The 12699-nt window shown below is 46.5% G+C and overlaps 1 protein-coding gene across 1 annotated transcript in view; it reads left to right on the top strand.

The window, feature by feature from the left end:
• Positions 1-11837, top strand: part of LOC105697799 (transcription factor Sp4) — a 71020-nt gene extending 59183 nt beyond the window's left edge. Inside the window, exon 2 of the mRNA XM_012421455.1 lies at positions 8901-11837. Within this exon, the coding sequence (XP_012276878.1) occupies positions 9096-11120 (2025 nt within the window). The 5' untranslated portion in view covers positions 8901-9095 and the 3' untranslated portion in view covers positions 11121-11837. The remainder of the gene's footprint in view (positions 1-8900) is intronic.
• Positions 11838-12699: the final 862 nt, after the last annotated feature.

Here is a 12699-nt window from a genome sequence, read left to right as displayed (position 1 = left end):
ATTTACTACCTTTTTTGGAGGTTACGTCGGTAAAGTCGCCAACCGTTATAGTGCTCTTTAAAGCTTAGGGTTAGCACTTTCAAATTATCATTGGGCGAGAAAAAATGATTAAGTTGGACCGGAGGTACAAGACGTTAAATGGGAAGGCAGCGAATTTATGCATACACCTAATAGTTAATTGAAAGCCATAAATCCAAGGGATTCTGGAGTTTTACTTCGATTTCGTTACAATTATTGTACGTAAACGGCACATGGAGTATGTCATTTGGTACAATACTCGATATAAATACGAACGTCGGTAACGTATTTGGAAGAATGTAGAAGCGGTACGTATATGTAATACGAGGAACCGATTTCATTAATTCGCGGGGGAGAAGTATCACTCATCTACCTTATTTAGATTCCGTGTTTTGTACGTGATATCGATTTGGCGACATTTGTAGAGTTAATAGTTGCTTTATTTATGGCAGAACCAAACTGAATTGAGTTTACCATTTTGCGGTATCATTAATATTAATAATTCAGAACGGAAAGGCGGAGTGTCCCGTATATCTGTACGGAACAACTGTATATATGTTACAACGGTGGGAAAGACGGTACCGAGTCTAAATCTCAATTGGCATTTACCAGATTTCTTTTTTTTTTCAAACCGAAAATCGAATTTCCCTCCCCCTTTACCTACCCGTTTCCGTCGAGGACAAAGTGATCGAGTTGCTCTTGACTTTAGTAATTAATCGTTTCCTCCATTTCTGAGGCCGAATTTGAGAACGCAATGACACGAATGGTTAGCTATTTCGGCGAATCCCTATTCGCGTCGTTCTTCCAAGCTCCTCCTGGAAATATTGGTCGCATTCTCCCGAGGGAGCGAGAGAGAGAAGGGGGAGAAGAAGAAACGGAAGGAAAAAGCCACGTGGCGGCGAATCGCCTTTGGCGGCAAACTCGACGAGTTTCTCGCTTTTTCCAACGGCCAGTTCGACGAGGTTAGGTTCGACTTTGGCATCCGTTTTCGCGAGACGAAAAAAAAATCCCGCTTCCTTCTCTCGCTCTTCCGCAGAAGAAGCTCGGCCAAAGAGAATCGCGATTCGCCACGGATGTACATGAGCTTCGGTCCACGTGACCGGCCGCGTGTTCGCGTGTTCGCGTGTTCGTCCTCTCCCGCCGAAGCTCTTTTGCGTTTTTTCGAGTTCTTTTCGTCCGCGGCACCGATTTCGTAAGGTGATACGAAAGGGTCATTCGCGGAGAAAAATGAGAGCCTTCGAGTTACTGGAGCCTATCCGTTTACGGTTAAAAGTTGTCCAAGTAAATTTACTTTCTCACTCGTACGGTTAGCGGAGACATTTCCGTAAAAGTCAGCTATAACCGTGGCTGAAAATGTCCGTTAATATTAATGGCGATTAAACTGGGAATTTGAAGTATTACAAAATTGTAGGTGCAACGAAACATCTGTAGACGTTACGGATTCGAGGCGAGTCGTTCTGTAAGTTGAATAGGTTCCTTTTTCCGTGTTCTATGCATATAAAACGTAAAAATATTGACAAAACTTTTCTCCAAACTGGACGCACCGAATCTATGGAAACTTCAGGATGCGATTATGCATGCCCTAGGGAAGAACGTGGGGCTCTAGGGATTGAATTAACGAACTGACCGCGCAAGATTGATTTGGTGGGCAGATAATCCGTTTTATGAAGGCAGCTGCGCCCATTTGCCCATTTTAAAGAAGAACGGTGAAAGAGTGTGCGAACGACCGACTCCATGAAAGAGCAGTGCGCGTCGATGTTAAATGAGAACACGGGTAGAAAGCGGTGCAAGTAATAATTCTCTTTTACCGTTTATTGCTTTTGCATTTCAAGGTCGCCTTCGCGTCTCATAGTGGAACTACATCCGCGCTTTGATTAATATTGCGGAGATGAAGATGAATTTGATGGATTGCCATATTGGGCTCAAATGGAGCCGGTCATTATCTTTTTCTAAATTTGCCTCGCGTTGTCAAGCTGGCATTTTGCTTTGTCGAAGCGAGAGCGACGGATGTTTGCGTTCTACCCGGAGGAAAAAGAGCCGTGGATGCTTTGGACATGTCAAATATACGATGACGTATCGGTTAAGTTAACGTTAATAAAGGGAAATTTTACTACAAGAATAGTAAAAAGTTTCGTTATTCTTCCTAGGAAAGTATAGTTAAAGATTAGAACGGTTAATTTTACCGATTCCCAAAGGTCAAAAGATTACCCGTTCCTAGATTTCCTAGTTCAGAAAAGTTAATTTGACTAAACTTACGGTATCCGACTCCTTTTTAAACTCTGAAAACTAGTTAAAAATTAGTTACTTTCACCAGATTTTCTCAGAGTGGTTGGTCGAGGTGGTTGGTCGAGGTTAACGTTAAAATGACCAATTACAAGATCTTTTTTGGCAGCGGTGGGCCATCTATAACCGGTCATTTAGACCGGGCTTGGTAGTTCCAGTGTTAATAATTACCCCATCTCCGATTTAACGTTCATTAATGCAAGATGTTCCGTAGACCCGATAGTCCGTTTTAATATGTACCGAAAAGCGGTCGGACCATTTAGGAGCAAGTCAATTGAAACGAACAATTTTGGTTTGAGGTCGTTTAACGAGACTTATCATGTAGGTGTATGTACATGTACTCGACGGGAAGCGCTCCCGAGTTTCCTGACACAAAGACGAACGGACTACCTATCGACGATTGACCGATTATACAATTAGGGCCATAGACGTACCCTAGTCGGAACGTCCATCGCATAGTCGGCATTCCGTGAAACGGTTTAGAAAGAATTCGGAAAGAAAAGAGACAGAATTTCCCTCGTAAACCGCAAGCCATTCCGAGAACCGACATTAGTCGGTGCCCATAGGTAACGTGGCACTGGGCCGACAAGTGGGTTAAGGAGTTCCGGGGCTTCGATTACACCCAGTGTTTCGTCATTTTTTAATTATACCAAACGATGCGATCTTTTAACGGTGCTCGCCATCAAAGGGGGCGACATTGAATTCGACGGAATCTACCCGGATAGAAACTCCGTGGTCATCGTATGACGAGGAAAATCGATTTAGGAACGATTTGCAGACCATTTGCTGCATGAAATGTACGCATATTGCGCAAGAAATTTCAACACAAATTTGCGGTAAATTTGTCACAAATGGTTGGAGAAATATATTTACCGCGTACTCGACTTATATGCCAGTTATGCCGTAACCGACATTTATGAGCTGAAAAATGATAGAAAATGTAACAGGGGCTGTAACATCGTTCCATGATGTTAATTTGCGGACGTTCTCCGAAGTTAGTTAATGCTACAAATATGACGTTGCTCCGTGTTCCCGTTTCCATCGCGCCGTGACTCAAATATGAGCTACGGACGTTGCAATTGTTTCCCGGCAATGCGTGAGATAAATTTAGTTATACGCACGCGGACGAACATTGAGACTTTGCATATACTTGAGGCATTTTCTTAAATATCGTAATGGGACGATATCTCCTACTTTACTCTAAAGAGCAAATGCAAGACCCAGTCCTACATATTCGAGACTCGAGTTGGTCTCGGTCCTGGTCTTCGTCTTCGTCTCGCAAAAAGTGCAAAAGTGCAAAAGACCAATTTTGCTATCACTTGCGTTTCTGCCCGCTCGTGTAAGTATTCGGCGCAAAACTCTGCCAGGTTTCGTGGCGCTTGAGCCGTCCACGTGCAGATCGAACCTCGCATCTGGAATCAAAGCGGTAATCATACAAAATTGGAAAGATGGCTCGAAGACCCAGACTGCCCAACCGGTTGTTGAGGGCATCCGCGAAAACCGTGGCAGGAATCGGCAAAAAAGGCAAAAAAGGCAAAGAACGGCAAAAGGACGACGAGGAAGCATTCGTCGACGACGGGAGAGGGAGAAAGAGGCGGAGAAAGCGGAAGAAGGAAAGCGAAAGACGCACGCACGGCGGCAGGAAAATGATTGGGCAAATGAAGCGATAAACCGCGTGGCAAGGTGTTATTACGGCTTATAAAGGTGCTCGTAAAATTTCGCTAATTCTCGCTCGGCTCGTATTTGTCCGGGGCCTTAACCGGCACTCAAGGGCCAGGGTACGCGATCGGAAAACTTTTTCAAAAGTCTTCCTTCTCGGACACCTTTAGACGACGTTGCTCCTCGTCGCCTGCCACCGAGGGGGTATTCACTCGGGAAATCGCAAGCTGAAATCACTGGAAATCATCAAAGCACCGTGATCATTTCAAGGCCGAACGTCTCTCGTTCCCGAATCGCCAACTCGTCGAATCGTCTATCATACGAAATCGAAGGCAATCGACTCTCAAGGAAGGAAATAGCCCCTCGGCTGCCACGTTATTCAATTAAGACTTGTGCTCGATTAGTTTCACCGCGCGTTCGCTTCCCGTGATTAATTATTACTGTAAAAATAAAGACGATCGCGATGAAGCAAGGAAAATAAAGAAGTTTCTTCAATTCTCTGGAGCAATTCGTACACTTTATATCGTTGCGAGGCTGCATAATTTTATCATATACATATAGAATGAAATGTAAAAGAAATATAGCGCAAACGATTACGAGTAAAGACAGAATTGAACAATTATCAATTCTCAATGTTCTATTATTTATAATAGTTTATTCTATATCCGTTTCTTGGCGATTGCCATTCCGCGTATAAATGCTCCGAATTCTGCGATTTTGACATGTCCGTTACATTTTTCTATCAAAGCTTCGGATAAAAGCTTTTCGTCCTAGACGGTCGACGATCAAACTTCGAATAACTCCTCTATTTAACAAGAACTTGGCAAAGTTTCTCATCAAAGCTTTTCGTCCAAAATGCTAGGATCGATCAAATTTCCAATAACTCCCCTATTTAACCCTTTTAGTGCCGGACAACGTCGTTTTCCAAGTGTTAACGACTTCGGTCGGACTAAAGGGGTTCACAAAGAACTTTAACAACGTTTCGTGTCAAAGCATTCCGTCCAAGGTGCCGGAGTTGCCGGTCCGACTTTGGGGCTCGGGAATACCACTCGTGGTCCGAGTCGGCCGGGCTCGGGCTCGGGCTCGGGCTCGGGCTCGGGCTCGGGCTCGGGCTCGGGCTCGGACTCGGTCTCGGTCTCGGTCTCGGACTCGGGCTCGGGCTCGAGCTCGAGCTCGGGCTCGGGCTCGGACTCGTACGCGGACTCGGGCTCGGGCCAGGGGTTCTCCGAGCCGCGATCCTGCTGACCTACTTACTTCCTGTCCTTAGCCGCCTTCCCTCCCCTTCTCGCTTTCTTCCCCCGTCCTCCGCTCGCGGTCCGGTTATCTCCCGCTTACTACCGCACCTTCCACCGGCTTTGTCCTTTGCAGAGGTTCTCGCCCTTTCGTCGCTTTCATCGGCCGCTCGAAGGACAAGCCTTTTCTTTCCGGCGTTCTCCAAGATGGCGGCCAATGCCGGCCGACGGCCGGTCTACGAAGAATGTGGCTTTGCGGGCTGCCAAAACTGGATACACGAGGAAACAAAATTTCGTACATTTAATCTCTCCAAAAAAACACCTTCGGTGTAAAAAAAACTTTGCCAAATACATTTCTATTTTCTACTTCGATTACAAAAATAGTTCGACAATGGAAATGAATTATTTTTGCCAAATACAATAGTATTTTCATACTATTAAAAACTGTAATCGGTTATTATTCAGCTGGCAACTGATTACCGTTTTCGGCAGTCCCCTACCTGTTGGGAGGAGATTAACATTGAACGTTTCGAAGAGAAGCATATACACGGGGTCCAGTATATTACGATATGTATTCGAACACCCGAGCGACGCTTCGATCGTTTTCAACTTCGACCCCGGAAAACGATGGTTCGCTTTCGCTTCCATAACTTCGGCCTCTTGATAAAATTCCTTCGTTTCGTAAATAGCGATGAGTAAATTCCCGACCAAGACCGAAACTACCGCGAGTCTCGATCTCGCCCGATCGAGGGCAGCAACAAAACCGATTTTGCTCGTTTCTGTTCTAAACGTTGTAGAAGGCCGAGCGGTATCGATGCCGGATCAACGACCGAATTCCCGGCGTCTCGCAGGCCTCACGTGTCTCGTCTTTCGTCGAGGCAGCGATCGAGTGTCCCCTTTTTTTGCCCGATTCGAATTATCCCACGGCCACGTATCTCCAGGACGTGACGCCCGAGAGAAATCGCCCTCTTCCCCAACTCCGAATGATTTTCGGACCGCCTCTTCCTCTCCCAGTCGGTCCGACGCACGTTTCCACCATAAACTGGGCCTACTTTGGCACCTTCGTATTCTTTCTCGGATCGTTCTGGAACTAATCGATATTGTCTTAACGAGCTCTCCAGCTCGACGGCATCCCAATTCAAACTATTTAAGGTGAAGTGAAACCCCCCCTCGCATCGATCGACTCGAATGAGACACTTTTTTTAAGGGTATTGGACCAAACTGTCCGAAACTTTGACCCTTCGCTCGTGAGCACCTAGCAATTATCCCGACGCATTCAACGTTTTCATTTTCGAAACTAATTTTTTTCACTTTGCCTTGACCAGTACCAACATGGCGTCGAGCTCTCGTATTTCGATCGATAAACAAGTATCGAAGGCTCTGATATGAGAAACGAAAGCGTTAGGACGATTGGACAACGATTTAGAACGCTCTGGGAATCGAGAATTTCGCATTTGAACGAGGTAAAGGCAAAAAAGTGTCCTTAGCGTTTCTATGCTAAAACGATGGGACGATGCTGAAACGAGGTCTGGAGAGAAAATTCAGTTGCCCCTGAAATCACGGATGGCGCAGGGTGGCCCTCCGCAGTCAATTAGGGCATCGAAAACCATGAATCCAGAGGATTTCTGCAGTTTTACTTCGATTACTTTATAATTACTGGACGGAAACGACATATGGAGGGCGCTATTTGGGACGACACCCGATATTATTCGAAAAACTATTAATACAAATGCGAAACAAATATGTCCTGTACAACTTACGAAGAAATAAGTTTCATTCGAGCATATTTGTTTTGAATGAAACGGAACGTTTCCTCGGGGTGCCAGACCAAGACCCGAGAATGCCAGACCAAGACCAACCCCACGGGAGTGCGTTTTCTCATCACCGTTGGAAAGACATCGGTTGCCGATGACGTTCAAACCCAACAATGCAGGTGCAACACTCGGACATCCGGGTAGAGTTCTCGAACTCCGTTCTTTGTTGGTTGGCATTTACCCGGGCAGGCGTGCATCTCACTGTAGACGGTGGGGCATTAATTTAGTACAATGTGTTCTCGGATCGCTTAGAAATAAGTTGCGCAAGTTGCGCAAGTTGCACTTAGCTATGTCTCTTCTACATAGGCTTCGGTCGGTCGGCTATAGCGGATTTATCCGCCTGTACGGTGCGTTCCCACGCCTAGGGTACGCGAGCCGGTCTGAGGCCTTATGGATCTTGGCCGATCCTATTCTTGCAGGCCGAGCAGACTGCGGCATAAAATATGGAGCACTGTTCTAACGCAATACGGTCCGGGCGCTCGTCCCTGGCTTCGGATACCCCGGACGGCAAGATCCTTCATCGCCCTCGCATTTACGCATTTTAAGGTGACGCGAAATAATCATTCTATACATTTAGAACACTTTCCTCCAAACCGGGTCCACCGTATCGTTGGAAACATCAGCACGTGATTATGGAGACCCTAGGGCAAAACGTGGTGCTCGTCAATTTTCATTTTTAATACTCCAATTTTTTTCCTTATCTCAGCCTGGACCCAAAAACACATTTTTCTTTTTTATGAAATTTCATGAGCACCGCGTTCTTCCTCGGGGCCTCCATAATCACGTGCCGAAGTTTCAAATGATTCGGTGCACCACAATTGGAGAAAAGTTTTATACATTTTCTAACGTTTTATATATGTAGAATGACCTTTTCGTATCACCTGAAGATAATATGAAACCCCCCTGAAATCAGTCGACTCGAATATGACACCTTTCTTCAACCCGTTTAGGGACGGACAAAGATATATCGTCGTTTTACAAGCGTTAACGGCTTCGGCCGGCACCAAAAGGGTTAAGGGTATTGGACCAGTGTCCGAAACTCTGATACCTGACATTCGAGCACTTAAGGGGAAGTGAAACGCGTCGAGAAATTTGATCGACGTCGGTATAAAAGGTTCTTCTAAATACCTACGTTGCCGACGTTAGTATTTATATCGACAGTCGGGTCGAATTATATCGGGTATTGCATTAAATGGCATCCTCCTTGTGTCGCTTCCGTATAATACTTTTAAAGTAATCGAAATAAAACTGTAGAAATCACCTAGATTATCGTCTCGATACAAGAAAATGATAAAATGCCTGTAAACGCCCTGGACATTTGGATTCCGATGTGATACAATTAGCATATCACCTGCTCACAAAATTAAAGATCTGCTAACTACATCGCAAATTACGGTACACCTTCTGATTATGGTGGGTCAATCGGGTGGCGTTCATTCTCATATTTGATGTTTTCATGACCAACCAATATTTTTCAAAAAACATGAAATGTCGATTATGATAAAAAACGTAACGACTGTGCAATACCTCATTGCCTATTTAAGGTGATGTGAAAGTGACATCAAAGAGGTCTCGTTAATAAAACTTTTCTCCGAACCGAGTATATTGAATCGTTACAAACTTTACGAGGTGAATGTGGAGGCAATAAGAAAGGTCCTGACACTCCTGACATTTCAATTTTTTTTAAATTTTTTATAAACAATCACATTTCATGGGTATAAGGACCTTCCTTGTAGCCTTCACATTCACGTTGTCAAGTTTGAAACGGTACGGTACAATTAGTTTCTATTTGATACGATATTTCTTATTTAATACGTTTCTATTCGCATTTTTGTAAACCCTGGACATTTTACCCAACTTTAGCCTGACGGTCGAATATCATTTCTGTTTGCAGACCGTGGGACTCGAACAAAGGATGCCGTGGTCGCTCTCGGGAGAATCGAATTCCTGCTAGAAGAGGAAGGTGCGTTTCAAAAACGAGGCACATTTCGTTTACTGATCGCGGGCGATCCTCACCCCGCGCGGGTGAAGTCGCCCCAGAGGGATAGTCATCGAGTACCAAGTAGCCGTGCCTCCTCTCGTCCTCTCGATGGACCTGACGGAGGCGTTTGCCCCGGGAGGTGGGGGCGAGGACCTCGCCAAGACGGACTTTTTCGACTTCGTGGTGTCCCCGCCACCAGCGCCACCCCATTGTGCCTCGACGGACGGGATTTCCGACGAAGAAAGCTACCTGCACCGTGGAGGATGCAGAAGCATCGGCTTCCTGCAAGATCCTCGCCACGAGGATCACGAACAACACTCGGGTTTCGTGAAAGAAACGAACAACAACACCCTTACGGCATTGCCGCCGGTGTCGACGATCACTGGATCCTTGGGACACCACCATACTCACCACCACCACGGTCGCAGTCATCACGGTTGTGGAGTGCAGAGTCCAGCCGACGTGGCAATGGACCAGTCGGATTGCGACTACTGGACGGACGATAGCAAGGAGCAAACCTGCAACATCCTTTTAGAGGATCTGAATAAATATTGCTGGTCGGCAAGTGGTCCCGGACCACACGAACACGGCGACGGAGTTTCCGCAGCGGGCGATGCTGGCCTTCCAGGCCGCGGGTGTTCCGTCAGCAACCGGCAAAATACCGACGGCGCCATCTACACGCTTACGGTACTGAATAACGAAGCAAACTCCATGGATGGCATCGATTGTTGCAAGAGTCCAACCGCGCCTTCCGGGGATTCGTGGTCGCTGCGACCGAATCTCGACTTGGACGCTATCCTCAGTCTGGAATCGACTGGAGAACACGAGCACGATCAAGCCTCCGACTGCAACACCCGTAGCATCGCCAACGATAGGTACCACGGAATCACGGTGACGGCCTCGCCATTTGTTACCGACGACAGCGGCTTTGGAGAGAGCAAGGACATTTGTTCCGGTAGAACGGGTCAGACGCGACCCGCCGGGGACAACAACAACGACTGGAAGCTATCCGATCAGAACCACCTAAGAGAAGCCGCCGTGGCTGTGAGCGATGCCGCGGAGAGTCTCCTTAGAAGTGCTCTACAAGGCAAATTGTACGCTGCAAGCGCGGCCCAAGTTGCAGCCTCCACTTCCCAAACTGGCGGTGGAAACTCCTTGGCCATGTCGGCAACCAGCGGCACTGGTGCCGGTACTACGACTGGCGGTCTCACGAATATGATGGCGCAAGACCATCATCAGCAGCAGCCAGCCCCCCAGCAACAACAGCAACAGGAGGAACCGATGCACTCCTGCACCGAGGAAGACCTCCTGCTGTCGGAACTGGATGCCAGTACGTATCGACCCGGTGACTACGAGAAGTTGAAGAGCATCGCCAACGAGGTGGTCGAGTCTTACTGTAATCTGGAGCCCGTTTGCAACGTAGCCGCTACCACGACCACCGTCATGTACACCCTGGATCCCGCAAGCGGTAGTCTGGGGACAATTACTCTACCCGCTGACCTAAGTCAAGTAGGTACCGTGACCGTTGTCACGGCTTCTCAGCAGGACGTCATGCAATCTGCCGGCAGAGCCGATCCCGAATCGACCAGCCAGAGCCACATGCAGATCACGGCCAGTCGGGTGGTCTCAGCTGCCGGTTCAACGCCTTCCAAGACCCCGAAAAAGTACTGCAGACGAGCCAATCGCAGCGGCAACAATGGGAACGTGGCCAATTCTCAGAGTTCCGCAGCCACGACGGGAAATGGCGCGTCCGGTCAGCAACAAGGCTCGCAAACTGCTGCCGGTGGCTCCCCCGGAAGTGTCCAGAGGAAGGAACGCTCCCTTCATTACTGCAGCATCTGCAGCAAGGGCTTCAAGGATAAGTACAGCGTCAACGTCCACATTAGAACGCATACGGGAGAAAAGCCGTTCGCTTGTTCTTTGTGTGGCAAAAGTTTCCGACAGAAAGCGCATCTCGCGAAACACTATCAAACCCACGTTGCACAGAAACCCAGCATCGCCGGGGCAGCCAGCAACGGGAATGCCACAACCACTGCTAACCAGACCGGAAATGGAACTTCATCGGATGCCAACTCTTCCAGGAGTCAAACTCATGTTTCTAATGATCCTTCCACTTGTAATCCGTCCAGCTAGTTTTTTATATATTCTATATATTATACGTATACGTATTATTGTCGCGATCTTCCCTTCTCTTGCCGTCTCATCTTGTATCTTGATATCTTGATCCTTGTGTTTCTCCAGAGATAGGCGATTGTTATTAACTTAGGTATAACTCGTTGAAATTTAATCACTAATTCGAGGAACCATCGTTTAATCGCGTCCTTCCGTCGATCGTAATGCCGTGCCGTCAAATGGTACGTTAAAGTTAATCTTTCATTTCTGGGATAGTTGAAAACTAATTCACTTTGATGTAAGATTGTCATTAATTAGTGATTAAATTTCGATCGGTAGCTCGTAAGTTGGTTAATTGACTACTTATCGTTTAACGTAATAGGTGACAACGAATTGCAAGGTGCCCGTCTTTGTTACTCACTTTAGCATTCCTCTTTTTGCTACCTTCCGTTTCGTCTGACAATTTCTTCGCGTTAGGCACAATTGGTTCGGAACTGTGCCAAATTGTTCGCTTCGAGGAGATATTCACTCAGAAAATCGTGGATTTTAAGGTGATGCGAAAGCGACCTCGAAGAGGCTTCGTTTATGAAACTTTTCACCGAATTGGGGGTACCGAATCGTTTCAAACTTTACGATGTGAACATGGATGGCCGTAAAGAAGGTCCCGGCTCTCTCGCAAATTCAATTTTTCGAAAATATCTTTATAGCCGTTTTAAACACTTTTTATAAAAAATGAAATTTCACGGGGGTCGGGATCTTCCTTATAGCCTCCATATTCACATGGTAATGTTTAAAACGATTCGGTACCCCGAGTTTGGAGAAAAGTTTCATGAACGATTCACCTCTTGGATGCCACTTCCACATCCCCTTAATGCTCGAAATCACGTGGAAATCACCAAAACTTTGCCTCAATTTTAAGGCCGACTGTCCCTTGTTACCGAATCGCATTGTTAGGTAGCATATGAAATCAGAGGCAATCGGTTCTTAACGAAGGAAATCGTTTTCACTGATTTCCGAGTGAATAGCCCCCGGGCTCTCGTCGTCCAACGCGTTTGTTATATTTTCCGTCCTTATGTCAGTGTTGGTCGGTCGGTCAAAATCGACCACCGATCGACGTAATTTAGCAAACTATGCTCGGTAATGCTTGGCGTGGATGCTCGTAACCTCCAACTTACTTGAAATTTCTAAACGAATGCCGAGGGTTCCTAGCTTAAACAACACCTGGCCCGCCATTGTGCCGAACATGTTTGATACGCAGCATCGACAACAATGGTGAGGAAAAAAATTGGTACGGCGGACTCCATCGTTACGTCCATGAAGTATTAGGATGAGGAATAAGTTCCCGCCGTTTTAATTACGTTACGTTACGTTGTAATTACGAACTTTTTCCTCAACCTAATAGTATAAGGAGACATTACGCCAATGGTCGATTTCACAAAAAGTGGCTCCAGGGACTCGATTCTCGAGTTTATTGGATCAGCTTTCGTATGCGAAATTGACAGTTTCGTATGAGACTTTGATACGTTGGCCAATGACGTAATTTTGCAACAATGCAAAATTTTCCATGCGAATCTCTTCGTACGTGAAAAAAATTCGGAGG

Source organism: Orussus abietinus, unplaced genomic scaffold (assembly GCF_000612105.2).
Source record: "Orussus abietinus isolate OABI.00-Male unplaced genomic scaffold, Oabi_2.0 scaffold119, whole genome shotgun sequence".
Taxonomy (NCBI): domain Eukaryota; kingdom Metazoa; phylum Arthropoda; class Insecta; order Hymenoptera; family Orussidae; genus Orussus; species Orussus abietinus.
Note: the sequence above shows the minus strand (reverse complement) of the source record. Positions and strands in the feature narration are given on the sequence as shown.